Source organism: Lutra lutra, chromosome 14, assembly GCF_902655055.1.
Source record: "Lutra lutra chromosome 14, mLutLut1.2, whole genome shotgun sequence".
Taxonomy (NCBI): domain Eukaryota; kingdom Metazoa; phylum Chordata; class Mammalia; order Carnivora; family Mustelidae; genus Lutra; species Lutra lutra.
The window spans coordinates 64787256-64812741 of record NC_062291.1 but is presented as its reverse complement, the minus strand read 5'-3'; the positions used below and the strand labels follow the sequence as shown (position 1 = coordinate 64812741).

The 25486-nt window shown below is 40.8% G+C and overlaps 1 protein-coding gene across 4 annotated transcripts in view; it reads right to left on the bottom strand.

The window, feature by feature from the left end:
* Positions 1-25486, bottom strand: part of SORCS3 (sortilin related VPS10 domain containing receptor 3) — a 601218-nt gene that overhangs the window by 164937 nt on the left and 410795 nt on the right. For all 4 annotated transcript variants that reach the window (XM_047703327.1, XM_047703328.1, XM_047703329.1 and 1 more), the window contains exon 6: positions 12645-12709. In XM_047703327.1, coding sequence (XP_047559283.1) covers positions 12645-12709 — 65 coding nt within the window. The remainder of the gene's footprint in view (positions 1-12644; positions 12710-25486) is intronic.

The window sequence follows — 25486 nt, the reverse complement described above, 5'->3', positions numbered from 1 at the left end:
CTTTAAAGTGTAAAGATGGTTTGTGTATTTGGGATTATTCTGTGCTTTTGAGTGACCTTTGGATGGCTATGTATTTCCCCCGTAGGACCTCTTTGGCCATATCCCATAGATTTTGGACCAATGTGTTTTCATTCTCAGTGGTTTCCATGATTTTTAAGTTCTTCTTTGACTTACTGGTTGACACAAACATTCTTAAGCAGGATGGTCTTTAGCTTCCAAGTGATTGAATTTCTCCCATACTTTTTCTTGTGATTGAGCTCCAGTTTCAAAGCACTGTGATCTGAGAATATGCAGGGAATAATCTCAATCTTTTGGTATTGGTTGAGACCAGATTTGTGACCCAGTATGTGGTCTATTCTGGAGAAAGTTCCATGTGTACATGAGAAGAATGAATATTCTGTTGTTTTAAGGTGGAATGTTCTGTATATATCTCTGAAGTCCATCTGGTCCAGTGTCTCAAAGCTCTTTTCTTTGTTGATTTTCTGCTGAGATGATCTGCCTATTGCCAAGAGTGGAGTGTTGAGGTCACCTAGCATATTAGCATATTATTATTTTTTTTATAATTTTTTAAAATTTATTTTCAGCATAACAGTATTCATTGTTTTTGTACCACACCCAATGCTCCATGCAAACCGTGCCCTCTCTAATACCCACCACCTGGTTCCCCCAACCTCCCACCGCCCCACCTCTACAAACCCTTCAGATTGTTTTTCAGAGTCCATAGTCTCTCATTGTTCACCTCCCCTTCCAATTCCCCCCAGCTCCCTTCCCCTAACTCCCCATGTCTTCCATGCTATTTGTTATGCTCCACAAATAAGTGAAACCATATGATAATTGACTCTCTCTGCTTGACTTATTTCACCCAGCATAATCTCTTCCAGTCCCATCCATGTTGCTACAAAAGTTGGGTATTCATCCTTTCTGATAGAGGCATAATACTCCATAGTGTATATGGACCACATCTTCCTTATCCATTCGTCCGTTGAAGGGCATCTTGGTTCCTTCCACAGTTTGGCGACTGTGGCCATTGCTGCTATAAACATTGGGGTGGCCCTTCATTTTCAGATGGCCCTTCTTTTCATTACATCTGTATCTTTGGGGTAAATACCCAGTAGTGCAATTGCAGGGTCATAGGGAAGTTCTATTTTTAATTTCTTGAGGAATCTCCACACTGATTAGCATATTATTATTAATATATCTCTTTATTTTGGTAACAGTTGGCTTATGTAGTTGGCTGGTCCCATATTGGGGGCATAGATGTTTACATCTATGTAACATCTATGTTAGATCCTCTTATTGTATAGACCCTTTAAGAATGATATTGTGTCCTTCTGTATCTCTAACTATAGTCTTCAGCTTAAAATCTAATTTGTCTGATATTAGAATTGCTACCCCAGCTTTCTTTTGAGGTCTGTTGGCATGAAAAATGGTCCTCTATCCCTTCACTTTCAGTCTGGATGTATCTTTAGGTTCAAAATGAGTCTCTTGTAAACAGAATATGGATAGGTCATGTCTTCTTATCCAATCCAACTCTGTTCCATTTCATGGGAGCGTTTAGGTTATTCATATTGAGAGTGATTGTTGACAGATATGATTTTATTATCATCATGTTGCCTGTGAAGTCTTTGTTTCTTTAGATTGTCTCTGTTAATTTCTGTTCTGTATCACCCTTGGGTCTTTCTCCTTTTGTAGAACCGCCCCCCTTAATATTTCTTGCAGGGCCAGCTTCATGGTCACATATTCTTTCAGTTTCTGCCAGTCTTGGAAGCTCCTTGTCACTCCATCATTCTGAATGAAAGCCTTGCTGAATAAAGTATCCTTGGCTGCATGTTCCTCTCATTTAGTACCCTGGACAGGTCTGACAATATTCTGATGTTCTTCCTTCTCTATGTAAGAAATCTCTTCTCCCTCACCGCTTTCAAGAATGTTTCCTTGGATCAAAGATTAGCAAATTGTACTCTTATATGTCTTGGCATTGGCCTGTTCTCATTGATCTTGGGAGGGGTCCTCTCTATCTCTTGGACACAAATGTTTGTTTCCTTCTCCAGATTATGGAAGTTCTCAGCTACGATTTGCTGAAATGTACCTTCTAGACCTCTCTCTCCAACCCCTCAGAGATCCCAATATTCTGATATTGGAATGTTTCCTTGAGTCACTAGTCTCTCTCAGTTGGATTCCTTGGGTTTTAATTTGTTTTTCCCATGCCACCTCTGTTTCCTTCTTTTCTATCATCTTATTCTCTGGCTCACTGATTTGTTCTTCTGCCTCAATTATCCTGACAATCAGAGTATCCAGGTTAGACTGCATTTCATTCATAGCATTTTTAAGTTTGGCCTGATTAGATCTTATTTCTGCCCTTAGAGATTCCATATTGCCATTAATATTTTTCTCAAGCCTAGATATTGCCTTGATAATTGTTACTCTGAAGTTTATTTCTGACATCTTGGTTATACCCATATCCATTAATTCTGTGGAAGAGGTCACATTTTCTGGTTCTTCCTTTTGTTGGGGGTTCCTCCTCTTAGTCATTCTGTTGAGGGGTGGTTGAGGCAATGTAGAGTCCATACTATATTGACCACAACCCAAGCAAGATGCACCTGCTTTATAGAGACCATCAACCTCTTGTTCTTCCAGCCTGTCTTCTGGGGAGGTGCCTGCTGCACTGTTACTTAGGCAACCTTGTTTGGGCCAAGTTGCCCTGGCCCCTGTGGTGGTGGTGGGACAGGGGGAGATGGGCTCAATGAAAACCAGTTTTGGTGGGCTTTTGTCCTCCAGTGGCTTTTCCTGGTGGCTTTCCATGTCTCTTCCAACAGTCAGAGCATAAGTGACTATATCCAACACTCTGTCCCAGATAGAGAGATCACAGTCTGCTCTTCACTGAGCTCTCCAGGCCACACTGTCTCTATTTCTGGCTGTGCTGCTAAAAACCGCATCTTACTGGGTTCTGCACCCCACAGCAGCAGGATCCTTCCAGGTCCAGGCACGTCTCTGCCCTTTGTACCTCTAAAACCACCAGCCGCTGCTGGTTCACACACGTGCCCTTGTACCTTCAGGTTTCAGTCTGGGGGACTGCCCTAAAGTCCTTTCTCTGCCACTACCGGTCTGTGAGTCTATGCCCATTCCCTGGCATGGGAGGTTTTTGTGCTCCTACACAAGATCTGGGAGGCTCCTTCCCCCATCCTTTTATCTTCTGATATCTGCCTCTTTATAAGCCAATATTCGATGTGTCTAGAACCCGAAGTTTAGGCTGCAGATTAATAGTTTTGCCTTGTGCACCACACCCATTTGATTACTTACGACTCCCTGGGGTCTGTTAAGAAATGCTGGGCTTTATCTTGGCTCAGTGAGAAAGTGCAGTGATTGATTAGTAACAGGTGATGATGACACCAGGACAAGAAATAGTGGCATATGTACTCCAAATTTTGATTCTAGAAATTTCTAGGGTGCCTATGTGTCAAAAACTTTCTGTTCATATCCAGGTTCACTTATTATAGTGTCCCTATGATACATCCAAATGGTCTATGTTTGAGAATTTCTAATGAAGAAAAACTCATTACTTTACATTGCAGCCCTTGCCATCCTGGGGTACTCTTTTTTTTTTTAAGATTTTATTTATTTATTTGACAGAGGGAGAGAGATCACAAGTAGGCAGAGAGGCAGGGGGAAGCAGGCTCCCCGCTGAGCAGAGAGCCCGACGCAGGGCTCGATCCCAGGACCCTGAGATCATGACCCGAGCCGAAGGCAGTGGCTTAACCCACTGAGCCACCCAGGTGCCCCCTGGGGTACTCTTTTTTTAAACATTTTATTTACTTACTAATTAATTAATTTATAGAGCACAAGCGGGGGAAAGGGAGACAGAAGATCTCCAGCAGACTCCATACTGAGGGTACAGCCTAATATGGGGCTTGATCTCACCACCCTGAGATCATGGCCTGAGCTGAAATCAAGAGTTGGATATTTAATGGACTGAGCCACCCAGGAGTCCCTTGGGGTATTCTTAATTGTTGCTCTTTTGTTCACTGAACTGAGATATGCCTCACTGTAAATTTTACTCTACTAGTAACACCTTTGTTAGCTTATTGATGAAAAAACTAATACCTAATAAAAATACTTTTTATATTTGTTAGGATTTTTTTCAAATATATAAAGCACTGGAAGACAAAGGATCACAGAAAAAAAGAAAGTTCTCCAAGGTCAAACAGCTTCTAAATAACTGAGTTAATTCTCTAGCTCAACTCTTATGGCACCAAGCCAATGCTTTTTTAGTGACACCTAATTGTTTTTTTGGTTGGAGGATGCAGGGTGTGCATGTGTGTGTGTGTGTGTGTGTGTGTGCACACGCACGAGCATGCCTGTGTCTGAGTGTATATTGAGAGTGGTAAGGAGAATTCATGAGGGAAATTCTGAGAAAAAATGATTTCCAGAAGACAATGGAATTAAAAGTCACTTGAATCCTGAATTACATGGAAGCATGGGGTTTCACACTGTCATTAACCAAACTGGCTGGCTTTGCCTTGTTTAAGCCCTGACAGGGCAAGAGAGAATTCAATGGCTTCAGCATAATCTGGAAGTCTGACTCCCATAAAGAAGGGACAGGACTGGGTTGGAGTGGAAATTCCTACATCAAAACAAGAACAGGGACCAATTTACACTGGGTGTTCTCCGGTGTGTGGGAGCCAGGCTGACAGAGAGGATGCTCAATGTCACACATGGTACACAAGAGCCACCCTCTGTCCTGTGGCACCAGCAGACCCTCCAGCCTAGAACAAAGCTGTACAACACACATACAATGTGAGTCACAAATAATCTTTCCTACAAAGTCAACAGAAGAGTGAAATTAATTGTAACATAGTTTATTTAACCCCAAATAGCCAAGATATGATTTCATCATATAATCAATATAAAAATTATTAATGGGTTATTTTCTATCCTTGTATTCATAGTATGTCTTTCTGTGACATGTGTGAATGCCCACATCCCTCTCTCACTCTGGGAATTACAGAGAGTAACATTTACTTGTTGTTTCATAGCCATATCTTGTTTCTCTTCTCTGAACATTCTTACAGGTTTCAAACCATTTCTACTACTACTTATGAATCTCTCCCTCTCACCCCAACTAGTAACATGGTTTTAGACACATGAAAGTTATCTTGACTTGGAAAGCACTTCCAATGAGTTAAGATTTATTGTGATTTTGTCTTGAGAGACAAAAGGGAAAGAAAGAAGGCAAAGAAAGACATGTTTGCCCTACTTGCGTGTTCTCACTCAGCCCTGTGAGCCCATGCATTTTCCACAACAGGGTAATTCCAGACTCCAACATCAAGGCTCCTTCTTTATACTTATGAGGATGGAACTGTGCTGTGCTGAATCCCAGCACCAGCTGAGGTCAGGGATCCTCAAAGCCGTGTTTCTGAATGGGCCACCTGGATCAGAATCATGTCTGGACGTGCTTAACAAAACACAGACTCCCACAGCAGACCCTCCAAACCCAAATCTTTGGGATGGATCCCAGGAATCCAGGAACCCGGTGCCAGAGGATTATGAATGTTAGAAGCTGAGAGAAACAGTTACACGCACTGTGTTGCAGGAAGAAACAGAGAATGGAATTTTATCGCTCAAGGCACCTTTGAGGGTAATTTGCTCAATAGTAATTGGCAAATTCAGAACACAGGGTAAATGGCCTGAAAGGGGCTGATTAAGGAACAGGCTCTCCAACATGGGGGGAAAAAAGGGAGAATAACAAAGGAAAAGTCAGAGGATGGAAAGTAACAATTATCTAACATCTACTAATTCTTTTGATTTAAGTTTTTTCAGAGGATAATTTTCCTTTTAAACACATGAATCACAAAACAAAAGGGCTACAAAAATCTAAGTTTCAACTGACTTCAAATATATCATATATAAAGAAGTAACCTCTCCTGTGAGTTCCTAACATGTCCTGTGTGTAACTATTTCAAGGCTCTCAGCTATCCAGGAACTGCTGGGTCATCCGTCTTTAGAATACAGGCTTTGGGGGCAGAGACCAGGTCTTATTTCCTCTTTCTATTTCTAGAAACCCGTGTCATGACCAGCAACCAGTAGATGCCCAGTAAATATCCTACAAAGGAATTAGAAAAAAAAATGAATAAATTATTAATCCTGCTTCATGTTACAATGAAGGATCAGGAACCTCAACAATTTTAGTTGCTTCCTGGAAATACAGCCTCTCGGTGGAAAACCTGAAATTGAGATCTACATTCCTAGTCTCCCAGTCTGTTTGCCTGAAAATATCTGAAAGACCATTTCTCCCTGCTTCTCAAAAGGATAAACAAAAATTGTTCACATGGTCCCCATGGACACAGAGCTGGAGGGATGTAGTGCCTCCGGTGCCTTCTTCACCCCTCTGTCCCCAACCCCCGCCCCTGGTGCAGGACCTTTCAACCCTCTCCCAGGGCATGGAGAGTGTGCTCATTCCAGCACTCTGCCCAGGCCCACCTGCCTCTCTGGCAAGTAGAAAGCACAAGATATCTCAGCAACCACAGTGCCACCAGACAAGAGAAGACCTGGACACAGAGCTAGGAGTGACTAAGAAGTCTCTCTGACCAATGGCCCAACCCCAAGAAGCAGGGTGCAGGATACCATCTGGGCTCATCAAAGATGCCATTCTCTCATTGTTCCTTTCCCCTGTCGTGGTCAAGGAGGTCGGGCACAAGCCAGCCCCTTCTGTCTCTCCCAGCACCACTCCTGAGTTAGAAGCCAAGTTAGGCAGGATGGGGGACTAGGGAAACATAGCAAAGCTGCCTTGTGCTCCCAACAGGGGCATAGAAGTGTTCGGGAAACTTCTCAGAGCTGTGGTCTGAATAAGCTGAAATGGGTGCTTGCTTTTCATCTGTCAGCTGCTATGGCTTAAACATTAAGCACGCAAACAGAAGAGGCAGAGAGAAAGAAACTTGAAGCAACCACGTGGGACTGTCTAGTATAATCCATATCTAAGGTCACAGCTAAGAAATTATAATTGTAACATGAAAGCTATTTCATTATAAAGGTAAAAATGGCATGCCGTGCTTGGCTCAGTACATTACATACCCATTCCTTCATGGGATGACGCTAGCCTGTCTTTACTGGCCTTTTCTTTCTCCATCTCTGACAGCCACTGACCATAATTCACAACCTTGCACACACCACTCTTTATGGGTGAACTCTTGGCACATGTGAGTCTCTCCTCTCTATCTAGAATGTTCTGATAAATTCCTACTAATAATCCCTGAAGTGCCAAATCAAACATTCTGTCTTTCTGAGAAGGTGCCCCCAACTTTCTTAGACTATTAGCCGTACTCCCATTTGTAACTGAACATATGTCCAACTCTATGAATGTTCCTGTCAGCTTGTGCTAGAATTACTCAAATGCTTATGTTTCCCCAGCCAGTCTCCAAGCTCCATGAGGTGAAGATAATATCACATTCACCTCTATTCCCCCTCAGGGACCAGAATATGCAGATTTAAAATAAACACTGGTTGAATAAAAGAAGAAATAAATGGATTGAGAGACTAATTAACTAAGCAAAAAAGGCAGGAAGTTCTTTTTTATATATAATTTTTTTTTCTTAAAGATTTTAATTATTTGATACAGAGAGAGAGCACAAGCAGGGGGAGAGGCAGACAGACGGAGAGGGAGCAGCAGGCTCCCTGCTGACTTGGGAGACCAATGTGGGGCTCGATCCCAGGACCCTGGGATCATGACCTGAGCTAAAGGCAGCCACTTAACCGACTGAGCCACCCAGGTGCCCCAAAAGGTAGGAAGTTCTACAGAACAAGAAGTCAAGAACTCTGTGTTCTAGTTTTTCCTCATTATAGGTTATTTTAGTATTATTTTAAAATATTTATTTAAATAACCTTGATATCTAATATGGGGCTTGAACTCATGACCCAGGGAACAAGAATTGCATGCTTTTTCAACCAAGCCATCATACATCCTCCCTTTTTTCTTTTTTCTTTTTTTTTTTTAAAGATTTTATTTATTTATTTGACAGAGAGAGATCACAAGCAGGCAGAGAGGCAGGCAGAGAGAGAGAGAGAGGAGCAGGCTCCCCGCTGAGCAGAGAGCCCGATGCGGGGCTCGATCCCAGGACCCTGAGATCATGACCTGAGCCGAAGGCAGCGGCTTAACCCATTGAGCCACCCAGGTGCCCCTCCCTTTTTTCTTAAATATTTATTTTAGTATTATTTTTTAACACAAACTTCCTTCAATTTATATACAGTAATTTTTTTGGTGTACAGTTCTTAAGTTTTACCAGATATATGGATTTATGTGACCATCACAGTCAGGATGCCAAATATTTATATCACCCTGAAAAATCCTCTCATGCTGCTTTCTTGGGAAATACTCCTTTCACCAGAAAAGCCAATGTTCTATTTCTCCATCACTACAGTTTTGCCTTTTCCATATGATCATATAAATGAAATCATACAGTATGTAAGCTTTTGAGACTGGCATATTTCACTCAGTATAATGCCTTTGAAATTCATCTATTTTCTTTTACAGATGTATGACAGCTTGCCTATCCAGCCACCCATTCAAGGATATTTAAGGTTGTTTAGGTTGTTCCAGTTTTGGGTGATTATTAAGTCTGCTACAGACTTGTGTGTACAGGTTTGTATGTGATTATAACATTTCCCTAGGGTAAATACACAGGAGTGAGATTGCTGAATCATAAGGTTTGTGTAATTTTATAAGAAATTGCCAAAATGTTTTGCCAGAGTGACTGTTCTATTTTGTATCCCCACCAGGAATATATAAGAACTCTAAGAGCTTTCCATCCTTACCAGCACTTGGTATTACCAGTCTTGTTATTTTAGTAGTTCCGATAGGTATGTAATGATACCTCACTATGGTTTTAATTTCCATTTCCCTAACATCTAATGAAGTTGAACATCATTTCATGTGCTTATTTGACATTCTTGGATCCTCTTTGGTAAGTGGTCTCTTCAAACTTTTGCCTATTTTTTAAAAATTGGTTGTTTCCTATTGCTGTTTTAAAAGTCCCTTATACATTCCAAGACAAGTCCCTTGTTAAATATGTAATCTGCAAATATTTTCTCCAAGTGTCTTCACTGTGTCTTCAGCAGAGCAAATGTTTTTTAATTTGGATGAAGTCCATTTATCAATTCTTTATTTTGTCAACTTTGCTCTTGATGCCAACGCACGGCTGTGAAGATTTTCTCTTACATTTTTTATGTTTCATAATTTTATATTTTATATTTAGAAATATCTATTTTTAGTTAAATTTGTATAAGTTCTGAATCACAGGTTGAAGTTCACTTTTCCCGCATATGACTGTCCAATTTTTTTTAATACCATTTGTTAAAAATTACATCCTTTCTCCACTGAATTTGTTGTCTCCTGCCACTTTGCTCAACCTACTTATTAGTTTTAGGAGTTTTTTATTTTTGTAGATTTCTTGGGATATTCTACATAGAAAATTATGTCAATGAGGATAAGAAGAGTTTTAATTTTTCGTTTGCAATCTATATGAAGTGCATTTGCATTTCATTTTTCTTTATTGCACAGGCTAGGACTTTTGGCATGATGTTGAATATGTGTGGTAAGACTAAATAAACATCCTTCCTTCTTCATTTTCTTATATGGAAAGCATACGGTATATCATCATTAAATATGATGTTAATTGTAGGTCTTTGGTAGACATCTTTTGTTGGAGGTTCCCTTCTATTTCTAGTGTATTAAGAAATTGTGTTTTAGTTTTTATTCTGTCACTGCTAGCTGCATGAATTTGGGCAAATCTTAGTTCAGACTACCACATCCGAAAAAAAGGAGGAATTAAAATACATGCCATGCGTTTTTGTGATGATTAAAAGATGAAGACGTGTGTGTATGTGTGGGTTTATAAGTAAGAAAGCTCTCACCACATATCACCAACGAAAGGCATCATGCATTTCATTAGGATATGTAAAATACAGTGTCTCCAGGTTAATGCAGTCTTCCTTTTTTTTTTTTTAAAGATTTTATTTATTTGTCAGAGAGAGAGGGAGAGAGAGCAAGCACAGGCAGACAGAATGGCAGGCAGAGGCAGAGGGAGAAGCAGGCTCCTGCTGAGCAAGGAGCCCGATGCGGGACTCGATCCCAGGACGCTGGAATCATGACCTGAGCCAAAGGCAGCTGCTTAACCAACTGAGCCACCCAGGCGTCCCTAATGCAGTCTTCTTATATGCATCTCTAAATAAAAGGGAGTTAGAGCCAACTCACAAAGTTGAGAGAAGATTAACTATTGAAAAACTGGTTTTAAAAACACCTAGAAAATGGAACATAACTAATATATACTATAACTTAACTTAAGTGTGGCACATGACTTTTATCCCTGTTTTAGTTCTGTCTGCTTTCTTTGATTCTTGACAATAGGCCAGAAACTATTCTATGTGTTTTACATTTTTAATCTCATAAAATTTTGCAGCAGTCCTGCACCACAGGCCTTATCCAAATTTGGATCAGAATTCTTAAACTTTCAGAAAATAGGTTTAAGCTTAATGTAAGAAATTAGCTTAATAAAACAAAACATGGGAGCTGTCCAGCAGCAGAAAAGGATGTGTCTAATTAAGGGTGAAGCCAGGGAACCTGAGGACAGACTGTCAAAAGTTTTCAGGGAAGGGATTCCTACACTAGGTAGGAGGTCAGACAATCCTATCAAGTATTACCAACTCTAAAATACTATAGCCAGCACAGATCACATATAAGGCATAAACAAGTTTGAAATGGGAAGCAATGCCAAGGCAGAAATCATACCGAAATCTGGCCAGTGGGTCATCTGAGAGCTACTATCCACTCTCCTGCTGCTGTCCTGGCTTGTTCCTTCATACCCTTACATCTTACTCTTCCCCCAGTTTCTCTCTCAGCAGTAAGAGTCAGATCATATCATTTTGGGCCCAAGTTTTACCACCCTTATGATCAGTGAATTTGAATATGTGGTATTATTTTCCTAAGTCTTTTTTTTTTTTTAAGATTTATGTATTTATTTGAGAGAGAGAGAGAGAGAGAGAGAGAATGTGCACACAAGTGGGAGGAGCAGAGGGAGAAGGAGTGAGAGAATCTCAAGCAGACTGCAGGCTGAGTGCAGAGCCCGATGTGGGGCTTGATCTCATGTCCCTGAGATCAAGGCCTGAGGCAAAACTAAGAGTCAGACACCTAACTGACTAAACCAGCCAGGTGCCCCTATTTTCCTAAGCCTTAAATAGCTCTTCTGTTAAAAAAAAAAATCTATTTTTAAGAGTGTGGACCACCCCTCATTCTTGCCTGCTTCAGAGACTTGCATTTATTCAAGAACCAAATAAGACCAATTAAAACACTTGCGCGCACACATGCGCGCACATGTACACACACACAGAGTGAGTACAGAAAAAGACAAAAATCAAGTACTAGCAGAATGTCAGACATACAGTAACAAATGTGACTATCTTCTAAGTCTTTTAGAAATAAAAACAGAGCAAATGAAATATTCCCCAAAATGCATGTTTCTGGCAGGTACCTGTGTTTGGTATCGAAAACAGTAGATTTCTCATGGACAAAGCACATGTAGTTTTACTTAAAGTATTCTGAAGGATCCCCAACACCCACAGCCAAGTCAAAATGGAACTCCCTAACATCTTTACATTTTATAATTTCTATAACATCCTCTACTTGGTCAGCCTATAACTCTGAGGTGGAAAGGGCAAGGCTGAGTATTCTCAAACAATGGAGGGATTTAGCACAGAGATCGGAGGGAGTTCCCCAGACCTCATGTCTAGTGAGTGACAGAACCCAAGACCCCAACTCCTAAGCAGAGGCCTGTTCTGCTGCATTCCTCCATCACTACTATTTCTATAGATTATTTGGCTCTATTGTTAACCTATGTTAATTATATTTTTATCTATTTCATATAGATCATGTATTTTCACAAATATCATGTATGTTTAAATTGACTTTAAGCTGATTTTTCCTGGGTAGGGAAGCCTTATAATAATATGAGCAACTCTGGGAAGAATAAAATGCTTAAAGCAGTACAAAATGATATACTATCAGTAAAATTCAGTGTCAGATGTACACAGGTACACAATGTACAAAGGGGTCATGGGTTCAAGATCCTGGGATTCTACTGCTTGTCTGTAGGGACAATATAGGTTTGCTCACTACTGTATTTCCAGGGCCTAGAACAATGCCTGGCACACAGTAGTCTGTCCATACATATTTATGGAATGAATGAATAAACAGTTTGGAAAAAAATTTCCCAGTGACTTTTTCTGGTAAGCTTGACTATATGAAGGGTTCATTTTTAAAGCCAGCAGCCCCTGCAATTCGTTGTGTGAATGCAAAGTACCATGATGAGCTATGGACACTCCTATCCGAATTACACTGAAGATGCCAGGAAATTACTAACAGGAGCCTCAAAATTCATCACATTAACTCACATCCCCAGAAAATTCATTCCTGAGGGTTTATTTCAATGAAACGTCTCCCTCAGGACCAGAGGCCTCTCCCCCTACTCTGGGAAATAGGATGGATCTGGCAGTAATGGAGCTCAGGGATTTTCATCTTCTCAAGCCATTAAAATGCAAATTGGGGCAGGAGAGGGACCTGCACACAGCTCTCCCCTGGCCTCACCCACAGCCTCAGCACTCACATCCATCGGTGGTCCGCACCTCCATGTGCACCAGGTCCGCTTCCTTATCCAATCCAGCCACCGACCTGGGGAAGGAAGGAGACACAGAAGCTCAGTGACCACATGGATGGCAAATGGCAAAAGAGGGAAAGCATTCAGGGCTGACTATTACTCAGAAAGCCACTTTCTCCAGAGGGGACCCACAGAGTATGGCCACTGGTGAGCCTGGCAGATACAGCTGTCACCTGTAATGCTCACAACTCAGGAGCCCTGGAATGGTGTCAGGGAGTTGGTGACTCTCTAAAAACATAACCACGAAAGAGGACAGAGTCCATAGTAATATAGGACCAAACCTCTGGCCTTGCCTCTTCTTCACCACCTGGCACTTAAGAAGTTCTCTCTTCCCACCATCTTCCTTTTCCCCCCAACTCCCACCGCCCACATCCTCCCTCCCCCAGGTCTTGCTGCACCTGACTCCTTCCAGTACACTGCCCCGCTCTGTCCTCCTGCTGGGAGTGTGCTATTGCCCACCCTGTCCTGTCCTCTGGGGAGGGTGGTTTAGACTCCACTCCCGGCTGTTTGCCTCAGGGCACTGTTGCCCTCCTGAGTTCAATGCTGTCTCCCCTTCCTTCCTCCTGCCCCAGAAAAAATGAATGTATGGTAACATTTAAAATCTAATCTGACAAGAACAAAAATCTCCTAGGGATGAGGGTGGGAAAGCTTAAGGTCTATGGCTAATAGCCAAAAGAAGACAGGCTGAGAATCCTTACAAACTAATTCTTGTGGGCCTCTGACCTTGCACACATAAAGCCCAGTCAGCCATCCCCCATGTGAGATATCCAGCCCAGAGGATGACCCAAAAAGTCAGCTAAAAGAGGCAACATAGACCTTAATACATTCATGCACTAGAGAGATCACATAATCCACTCTCTTTGCAAGCTTTTACAATCTATTTACTCTTATTTTAAATATTCTAAGATGGGCTTTCTTATTTTCCTATCTTCAGGAGGTAAGAAGTGGCAAGTCAGAAAGAAAAGTAGAATTTAAACAGTGAGACCAACTGCGGATCCCCATACAGCAAGAACATAGAAAAACCTATGAAAAACAGACCTAAGAACTCGAAACCCAATCTTCCACCCCATAAATCTCTATACTTCTCATTGGCACTGAGGCCATTACTATATTAGAGCAGAGTTCAGTATCTGACACCTGTGCTGAGGGGAGAAAGGCACAGAAAACAGGAAGCAGGGGGAAAATGGGATCCTCCATCAAATTGGGTAGAAAAAGCTTAGACACCTCTCACTATGAATAATAACCCCCCATGCACTGTCCACCATAGTGCCACACAACCAGGAGGGAACATCCAACTCCCAGTTTCTCACCCATGAGCAAAGGGTTTGGTCTCCACATCAGCAACTCAACTTTAAAGGCTTGCACCAGAGGGAAGGGCTCTCAAAACACCTAGTTCTGAAAGCCAATGGGGCTTAAGCCCACTAGAGGATAGCAAACAAAGAAGCAATTTATCATGGGTGCACAAGCATTCACTGCAATGATGCCTAGAACTCAGTGCGCTTTCTCCTCATCTTTCCCTGGAAGTACTTTATCTGCATTCTTTAAAAGCTGTTACCTAAGGGCTAGGCTTCTAATTTCGCAGGCTTCAAGGGGCTGACTGTGATCCTACCGAGAGACCTAAGAAGCCCACTGACACCTTTCTCGTCTTCTCTCTGTAGCCCACTCCAAATTGCCAGTAGCTCTCTGGAAGGAGTTGTGCACATGACCACACCCCAGATTTTAGGGCTGCTCCCCAGGGAATGGGTCCCCAGATCGTTGGGCTCTGATAGCCAACAGGGCTTCACTCATGAGTCCCAGAGGACTGAAGCAAACAAAGAAGCAGTTCTTAACCATCTACTTCCCCAAGGTTCAGTGCAGAGGCAACAAGCTAAGAACACCCATCTCCCAGTCGTTCCCTGAAAGGGGTTTATCTGCATACATTAAAGTCACCACCTGAGGGCCCAGCTTCTAAATTAGCAGATACCTGGGGGCTATCGGTAATCCTCCTTACACACTGGGGAAGCTAGCAGACCCTTCTCCCACCAGCCTGCTCCAATAATACAATCAAGTCAGCAGTATCTCCATGAAAGGAAGTTATACACATATCTGGCACCCCAGCTCTTACAGCTAACACTTGAGGGATGGGCCCCTGGATCACCTGGTGCTAGCAGTCAATGGGCCTTGCATTAATGAGACACGAGCAAGACTGCAACAAGCAAAGAAACAGTTCTTAATGGGCACAAGAGCACCCCCAGCACCTGGAGGCTACCTGCCTGGGTCCAGCTTGGAGGGAGATGGCCAAAAAGTTTCTCCCTGAAAGCTTAACTCTACTTTCCTAGCTTGTACCTGAGGATGCAGCTTCTCAGCTTGTCTCTAGATGCCGACTGCAATCCTCACGGACAGGTCTTGGGACATTCATAACTACTAAATGCCACTAAGAACAAAGAAGGATACCTGGACAATCACAGAGCTGAGAGACAGCTAAGAATTCAGTCAGGCTGGTCTGTGAGGTTCTTCTCCTACATGAGATCACTCTGTCAAGACTGGAAGAGGTGTTTTGTTTTGTTTTGTTTTTAATTTTTAAAGATTTTTTATTTATTTGACAGAGAGAGAGAGATCACAAGTAGGCAGACAGGCAAGCAGAGAGAGAGAGAGGGAAGCAGGCTCCCACCGAGCAGAGATCCCAATGCAGGGCTCGATCCCAGGACCCTGAGATCATAACCTGAGCCAAAGGCAGAGACTTTAACCCACTGAGCCACCCAGGCGCCCCTGGAAGAGGTGGTTATTTAAAAAATGCTCAGAAACCAACACAAAGAGTCAAGAAAAGTGGAAAACAAACAAAACAACACAGAAAAAAATAGGTTCCAAACAAAAGAACAACATAGATCTCTAGGAACTGAACTTAAAGAAATGGAGGTAATAATCTACCTGATAGAGAGTTCAAAATAATGGTCATAAAGATGCTTTACTGAGGTCAGAAGAGCAATGCATGAGAACAATGAGAATTTCAACAGAGATAGAAATATTAAAAAGTACTGAAGACAAATCATGGATCTGAAGAGTATAATAATTGAAATGAAAAATTCAATAGAGGGGTTCAATAACAGATTTGATCAGGTGGGAGAAAGAATCAGTGAACTTTAGGATGGAAGTGGAATTCCCCCAGAGGAGTGAAAAAGAAAAAAGAATTAAAAAAAAAAAAAAAAAGTAAAGATATTTTAAGGGATTTATGGGAAAACATCAAGTGTACTAATATTCTCATTGTAAGGGTCTCAGAAGGAGAGAGAAAGGGACATTGAAGAAATAATGGCTGAAAACTTCCCTAAGCTGGGGAAGGTAACAAACATCCAGACCCAGCAAGCCCAGAGAGGTCCAGAAAAGAGGAGTCCAAAGAGAACCACATAAGATACACTATATTAAATTATCAAAAGTTAAATATGAGTAGAACATCTTATAAACAGCAAGAGAAAAAACACTTCTCATATTCAACAAAATCCCCATAAGATTATCAGCAGATTTTTCAACAGCAACTTAACATGCCAGAAGGGTATGGGATGACATATGCAAGTACTAAACAAAGAAACAAAACCCCTGCTAATCAAATGAGAATACTCTACCCAGCAAAACCGAGCTTCAGAATAGATAGAGCTTTCTAGATAAACAAAAGCAAAAGGAGGTCATTGCAGAGATCAGTCTTAAAAGAAATGTTTCAGGAAGTTGTTCAAGCTGAAACAAAAGGATGCTAATTAGTAACAGGAAAACATTTTTTAAAAAAGTATAAAACTCACTAGTAAATGCAAATATGTAGTCAATTCAGAATAATGTTGTAATGGTGATAGATAAATCACTGATAAGCCTAGTATAAATGGTAAAAGAAAAAAATATTAAATTAATCATAATTAATTTTTTAATGGATATAGATGGAAAAAGACCCAAACTGTGACATAGAAACATAAAATGTGGAGCTGGGGGATTCACACAAACCGAGAAATGCACTGAGAGATAGAAGGCTGGCAGCTAGATGCATCAAAAGGTATTTCAATCTGAATCCATTTGTGCAATGGTTCATTTTGTGTGTCAATTGGACTGGGCCATGAGATGCCTAGATATCTGGCAAAACATTATTATGGATGTGTCTTCTAGGATGTTTCTGGAAAAATTAACATCTGAATTAGAAGACTGAGTAAAACAGATTGTCCTTCCCATATGGGTGGGCCTCCTGCAATCTATTAGAGGCCTAAATGGCACAAAAGGAATAAGGAGAATTCACTAACTCTACCTAATACCTTCTGGGTGGGAAACTGGTGTTCTCCTGCACTCATATAGGAATTTCTATAACTGATGCTCCTAATTCTTAGGCCTTTGGACTCATACTGGAACTATACCACTATCTGTGAATCTCCACTTGCAGATGGCAAACGTGGGCCTTTTCAGCCTCCATTATCAGATAAGCCAATTCCTTCTAATCTCTCTCTCTCTCCCAGGCTTCTTCCCCACCCTCCTATTGGTCTGATTGCATATACTATTATCTCTTCCATATCCTACTGGTCTGTTTCTCTGGAAAGCCCTGACTAATAAAATTTGTTTCTTAGTCCCATTCCAACAATACAGCCCATTTTCCCATGTAAGCCCATAGCATAGCTGTGTGTGTTTCTGTATTTACTTAAGTCATGAATTACAAAGAATTTGATTCTTATTAATACACAACCTATCAGACAGTGAGTTTCCTAAAAATAGAGACTCTATTTATCTTTGTCTAATACTTACTACCACACACAGCTCAAGATTAGGGGTACCTTCAGATTAAATGATAAGGATAAGAAATTCATACTTCAAAGCTGCTCTGTATCTGAATCCACAGGAGAAGAGATTAAGTGGCTCAGCTGGAGAGAGGTGGAGGAGAGGACCTTGGGTACTGTCAGTAAGAATCCTCTTGCCCTTTTCCAGCAACAGAGGAAGGCCACTGCCTACTTTCAGCCATACTGTTGGCATTAGCCTGGGGTTTTTCAATACTGACACTATTGATATTTTGGCCTGGATAATTCTTTGTTGTGGGGGCCATCCTAGACATTGCAAGATATTTAGCAGAATCACTGGCCTTTACTATATGCAGTAACATCCTTGCAGGCCTGACAACCAGAACTGTCTCTAAACATTGCCTACTCTCTTTTGGGGTCAAAACTGCCCCCAGCTGAGAACAAGTGCCTTACCTGTACAAACGTAATTGTTGCCTGGGTTCTATGTCTCCCTTGCTAACAAGGCAGCAAAAATAAGGACACACAGATTTCCCCTCCTCCCTTAGTACCAACATTGCAGAGATGCTTATGAAGTACTATTATTTAGGGCCACATCACCTTATCAGGAAACTCTCTGACAACCATCCAGTCCCTAATCTTTTTTTTTAAGATTTTATTTATTTATTTGACAGAGAGAGATCACAAGTAGGCAGAGAGGCAGGCAGAGAGAGAGAGAGGAAGAAGCAGGCTCCCCACTGAGCAGAGAGCCCCATGCGGGGCCCGATCCCAGGACCCTGAGATCACGACCTGAGCCGAAGGCAGCGGCTTAACCCACTGAGCCACCCAGGTGCCCCACATCCAGTCCCTAATCTTAAGGCCCCCTAAAGACCCTGCTTTTAAAAACTTAAAGTAAGAAAAGTGCACACAAATACAGCAAGCAAAGAAATACTAGATGTATATATTTTGTGATTTTTTCCGAGGGTAGACAGAAGTTGTAAGGGATAAACCTGGGAAAATTTGGGGAAAAGTGCATATGGTAATAAGGATAAATGCTAATGGACAATGAAACCATTCATATGTCAGGCATCCTGTTTGAGTTTTAAATGTATTATTGTAAAAAATCCTCAGAATGACTCTTTAAGGAAGGTAACATTCATCGAACTCTCACTCTTGGTAAATGGGGATAATAAGAGAGATTAAATAACATGCCTAAAGTCATGTGATAATAACAATTGATAGACTTAGTACTGTGGGTCAGACCTTGTTTTAAATGTTGATCTTGAATCCTCATATCAATCCGAAGAGTCCTGAATCAATCTATCTCCATATTTTCCATATTAAAAGGGTGCAATTAGGCATCTAGAGATTAAGCAACTTGCCAAGAGGCATGGAATTCAGTAATAAGCAGCAAAACCTAGACTCAAGCAGTTAGGTGGCTTTGAGCCAGGAGATTAACTTCCCAGGTAAGCTGCCTCTCCTGGCTGGTGAGAGGTATAGATACAACCATCTCTCCCAGAATCAAGTACCAGAAACATCTTGCCCCATTGCCTCCTCTCTTCCCATATGAAGTTCTTTATGGCAGCATTGTAGGAAATACACATGCACTCTGTGTACGTTATCAATACAGTGTCTCAGAAAATTTTGATTTGAGGTGACATGAACCAGAAGTCCTTCTTATAGGTGATAATAATTAAGAAGGAAATGTTGGGAACAGAACAAGGAAGTTGGGCCAATAATAGAGAAATAATAAATGGAGATCTTTGCAGAAGCCTCAGGAGGATAAATACAGTTGAGGAAAAGAAAATGTGGCATTTGGGCTTGAGTCTCCTTTGGGTCTATGAGGATGGAATGAGCCAAGACATATATAAGAGGCACTATGAAACTGCCATGAGTAGGGGGTGGAGGGTGAGAGGCATGCTTGCTCAGGTAGGCCCACAAGGTTAAACATAGCCCCCAACATCTCTTCCATTGCAACCATACAAGCTCCTTCACATTTCCAGGACCCACATGAGGCCAGGGTGGACTAGAAGTCTAGGAACTGTACCCAGTACAGCCATGGGACACATCAAACTCAATGCCTGTGTTTAATGTCTGCAATAAAGTAAAAATGAATTTGCAAGCATCCTATTGAAGTTACATGAAGGGAAACTACCAGAAAGGTTCTAAAATGAATAGATAATAAAGAGAAATTATCAGGGAGGAGCAAGATGGTGGAGGAACAGGAGCCCTAAATACTCAGATCCAAGGAGTTCACTTAGATCATTATCAAACCATTCCAAACACCTACAAACTCAACAGAAGAGCAAAGAGAAGAGCAGCAATTATAGGAACAGAAAAACAACCCCTTTCTGGAAGGCAGGAAGTGCACAGAAGTGAACCCGAGGTGATATATAGGAAGAGAGTTCACAGGGGCGGGTGGGGGGCAGCTCCTGGCAAAGGAGAGAGCAGCAGAGCACAAAATCAGAACTTTCAGAAGTCTGTTCCACAGAGGGATGTCGCTCCAGAGGCTAAGCGGGTGGTGAAGCCCTTGCAGGGACAGTGTGGTCTCAGGACACGTGGGGACACAAAAAGACAGGGGTGTCTGAAGGTGGCAGAGTCCCAGGTATGGAAGCGGGGAAGCCGGCTGCAGAGACAGAGTCAAGGAGTGAGCTCTCAGCTTGGAGTTACCTTAAAACATACTCTGAGGCACAGTCAGGCCATTGCTCTTTAAACAGGGATGCTACAAGTGGTAGATGCAGGGAGATTCACCTTCCTCCTCCAGGAGCAGGTCAGGAGCATGCTGCAAGAATCTGCTGGGTTTAGAGACCCCACAAACGGGGCCATGCACCAGAGACAGAAACACTTGGTCACAGGCTGGAAGAGCTCAGGTGCCGCTGGAGACCTGGGAGATGGGAGCAGTTGACTGCTTTTCTCTAAGAGTGCACTGAGGAGTGGGCCCCGAGCTCTCGGCTTCTCTGGCCAGAGACTGGGAGGCCGCCATCTTCATTCCCATTCTCCAGAGCTCTATGGAATGCATTCAGGGAACAAACGCTCCTGAGATCAAAACCAAGCAGATTACATAGCCTGGCCCCTGGCAAGGACGGTGCAATTCCACCTCTGGCAAAGACACATGAGAATCACTGCAACGGGCTCCCCCCAGAAGATAAGCAAGAACATCCAGCCAAGACCAACTTCATCAATCAATGAGAACTGTGGAATGCCAGAACTAGGGGAATGCAACAGATAGAATTCATGGCTCTTTTCCCATGATTCCTTAGTCTTCAAAGTTAAATTTTTAAAATTTTCTTTCTTTCTTACTCTGTTTTTTTGCTCTATTTTTTAAAATTTTTCCTCTTTCCTATTTTAACCTTTTTAGCTGTTTTATATTATCAATAATTTTTTTAAATATCTTTTCAAATTTTCACCGTTATAGTCATATTCTATACATTCATTGTATTTAACCTTATTTTTTGTATATATATATAGGTTTTTTCCTTCTTTAAAATTTTGAGATACAGATTCATCTAACAGATCAAAATATATAGCACATGGCTTTACTCTAGTCTCCAGCCTGATCACATTATTTCCTCTTTTTTTTTTTTTTCTTTTTCAACCAACTTCTTACCTTATCAACATCTTTTTTAGGTCTTTTATAATTTTTATCTTTATAGTCATATTCCATCCATCATTGTGTTTATTCTTATTCTTGTATATATATAAGCTTTTCTTTCTATAAAATTTTGGGAGAGAGTTTCTTCTTACAGACCAAAATGTATCTAAAATCAAGTACATGGCTCTGTTCTAGTCATCAGTCTAAAATATATATATATATATTTTTTTTTTCCCATTCTCCCCCCAGTTTTAGGTCTCTTCCAAATTGTTTAGTGTACATTTTTCTGGGGTCATTGCTACCTTTTTAGTATTCTGTTCTCTCATTCACCTATTCTTATCTGGATAAAATGACAAAGCAGAAAAAATCACCTCAAAAAAAAAAGAACAAGAGGCAGTACCAACAGCAAGACACCTCATCAATACAGACATTGGTAATATGTCAGAACTAGAGTTCAGAATGATGATTATCAAGGTGCTAGTTGGGCTTGAAAAAAGCATGGATGATACTAGAGAATCCCTTTCTGGAGAAATAAAATCCCTTTCTGGAGAAATAAAAGAACTAAATTCTAACCAAGCTGAAATCAAAAAAGCTATTAATTAAGTGCAATAAAAAATGGAGGCTCTTACTGTTTAGATAAATGAGACAGAAGAGAGAATTAGTGATATAGAACACCAAATGTTGGAGAATAAAGAACCGGAAAAAGAGAGATAAACAACTACTAGACAATGAGGGGAGAATTCGAGAGATAAGTGATACTATAAGATGAAAGAATATTAGAATAATTGGGATCCCAGAAGAAGAGAGAGGTGGTAGAAGGTATATTGGAGCAAATTATAGCAGAGAATTTCCCTAACATGGTAAAGGGAACAAGCATCAAAATCCATGAGGTAGAGAGAACCTCCCTCAAAAATCAGTAAAAATAGGTCCACACCCCATCATCTAATAATAAAACTTATAAGTCTCAGTGACAAAGAGAAAATCCAGAAAGTAGCTCAGGACAAGAGGTCTGTAACATACAATGGTAAAAATATTAGATTGCCAGACCTATTCATAAAGACCTGGCAGGCCAGAAAGGACTGGCATGATATATTCAGAGTACTAAATGAGAAAAATATGCAGTCAAGAATACTATATTCAGCTAGGCTGTCATTGAAAATAGAAGGAGAAATAAAAAGCTTCCAGGACAAACAAAAATTAAATGAATTTGCAAACCCAAACCAGCCCTATGGGAAATATTGAAAGGGCTCCTCTAAGCAAAGAGAGAGGAACAGAGTAATATACAGTAACAGTCACCTTACAGGCAGTACAGTGATGACACTAAATTCATATCTTTCAGTAGTTATCCTGAATGTAAATGAGATAAATGAGATAAATGTAAATGAGAATGTAAAAAAGACACAGGGTATCATAATGAATTAAAAAACAATACCCAAAGACACAGCCAGATTTAAAGTGAGGGGTTCTAAAACATTTTACCATGCTTGTGGACATCAAAAGAAAGCTGGGGTGACAATCCTTATATCAGATCAATTAGATTTTATGCCAAAGACTATAATAAGAGATGACGAAGGATACTATATCATACTTAAAGGGTCTGTTCAACAAGGAGATCTAACAATTTTAAATATCTATGCCCCTAACATGGGAGCAGCCAACTATATAAACCAATTAACAACAAAATCAAAGAAACACATCAACAATAGTACAGTAATAGTAGAGGACTTTAACACCCTGCTCAATGAAATGGACAGATCATCCAAGCAAAAGATCAACAAGGAAATAAAGGCCTTAAATGACACACTGGACCAGATGGACATCACAGATATATTGAGAACATTCCATCCCAAAGCAACAGAATACACATTCTTCCCCAGTGCACATGGAACATTCTCCAAAATAGATAATATCCTGGGACACAGAACCGGTCACAACTGGTACCAAAAGACTGGGATCATTCCCTGCATATTTTCAGACCACAATGCTTTGAATGTAGAACTCAACCACAAGAGGAAAGTTGGAAAGAACTCAAATACATGGAGGCTAAAGAGCATTCTACTAAAGAATGAATGGGTCAACCAGGAAATTAAAGAAGGATTAAAAAATTCATGGAAACAAATGATAATGAAAACACAACTGTTCAAAATCTGTGGGACACAGCAAAGGTGGTCCTGAGAGGAAAGTATATAGCAATACAAGCCTTTCTTTTTTTTTTTTAAAGATTTTATTTATTTATTTGTTAGAGAGAGAGAGAGCATGAGCACAGGCAAACAGAGTGGTAGGCAGAGGCAGAGGGAGAAGCAGGCTCCCCGCTGAGCAAGGAGCCCGATGTGGGACTCGATCCCAGGACTCTGAGATCATGACCTGAGCCGAAGGCAGCCGCTTAACCAACTGAGCCAACCAGGTGTCCCACAATACAAGCCTTTCTTAAGAAACAAGAAAGATCTCAAGTACACATCCTAACCCTACACCTAAAGGAGCTGGAGAAAGAACAGCAAAGAAAACCTAAACCCAGCAGGAGAAGAGAAATCATAAAGATAAGAGCAGAATTCAATGATTTAGAAACCAAAAGGACAGTAGAACAAATCAACGGAACTAAGTGCTGGTTCTTTGAAAGAATTAATTAGATTGATAAAGCCCTGGCCAGACTTATCAAAAAGAAAAGAGAAAGGACCCAAATTAATACAATCATGAATGAAAGAGGAGAGATCACAACCAACACCTAAGAAATACAAACAATAATAAGAACATTTTATGAGCAACTATATGCCAGCAAATTTGACAATCTGGAAGAAATGGATTCATTCCTAAAGACACACAAAATACCAAAACTGAACCAGGAAGAAATAGAATACCTGAACAGATCCATAACCAGTAAGGAGATTGCAGGGGTCATCAAAAATCTCCCAACAAACAAGAGCCCAGGGCCAGACGGCTTCCCAGGGAATTCTACCAAGTATTTAAAGAAGAATTAATACCCATTCTCCTAAAACTGTTCCAAAAAATAGAAATGGAATGAAAACTTCCAAACTTATTTTATGAGGCCAGCATTACCTTGATGCCAAAACCAGACAAAGACCCCATCAAAAAGGATAATTACAGACCAATATCCTTGATGAACACAGATGAGAAAATTCTCACCAGAATACTAGCCAACAAGATCCATCAGTACACTAAAAGGATTATTTACCACAACCAAGTGGGATCTATTGCTGAGTTGCAAGGTTGGTTCAATACCTGCAAATGAATGTGATACAATACATTAATTAAAGAAAGAATAAAAATCTTTTGATACTCTTATTAGATACTGATAAAGCATTTGACAAAGTAAAGCATCCTTTCCTGATCAAACTTCTTCACAGTGTGGGGAGAGAGGGTACATACCTCAATATCATCAGAGCCATCTATGAAAAACCCACAGCAAGTATCATCCTTAATAGGGAAAAACTGAGAGTTTTTCCCCTAACACGGCAGGGTTGTCCACTATAACCACTGCTATTCAGCATAGTACTAGAAGTCCCAGCCTCAGCTATCAGACAACAAAAAGAAATTAAAGGCATCCAAATCGGCAAAGAAGAAGTCAAACTCTCACTCTTTGCAGATGACAAGATACTTTAGGTGGAAACCCCAAAGACTCCACTCCAAAACTGCAAGAACTCAGGAATTCAGTAAAGTGTCAGGATATAAAATCAATGCATGGAAATCAGTTGCATTTCTATACACCAACAGCAAGACAGAAGAAAGAGAAATTAAAGAGTCAATCCCATTTACAATTGCCCTCAAAACCATAAGATACCTACGAATAAACCTAACCAAAGAGGCAAAGAATGTATACTCAGAAAACTATAAAGTACTCATGAAAGAAATTAAGGAAGACACAAAGAAATGGAAGAACATTCCATACTCATGGATTGGGAGAACAAATATTATGAAAATGTCTATGCTACCTAAAGCAATCTACACGTTTAACTGCAATCCCTATCAAAATATCATCTTTTTTTTTTTTTTTCAAAGACATGGAACAAAAAATCCTAAAATGTAGATGGAACCAGAAAAGACCCCAAATAGCCAGAGGAATGTTGGAAAAGAGAACCAAAGATGCCAGCATCATAATCCCAGACTTCAAGCTCTATTAGAAAGCTGTAATCACCAAGACAGTATGGTACTGGCACAAAAACAGACACACAGATCAGTGGAACAGAATAGAGAGCCCAGAAATAGACCCTCAACTGTGTGGTCAATTAATCTTTGACAAAGCAGGAAAGAATGTCCAATGGAAAAAGGACTGTCTCTGCAACAAATTGTGTTAGGAAAACTGGACATCCACATGCATAAGAGTGAAACTGGACCATTTCCTTACACTACTCACAAAAATAGACTCAAAATGGATGAAAGACCTCAATGTAAGACAGGAATCTATCAAAATCCATGAGGAGAATGAGGGCAGTAACCTCTTCCACCTCAGCCACAGCAACTTCTTCCTAGAA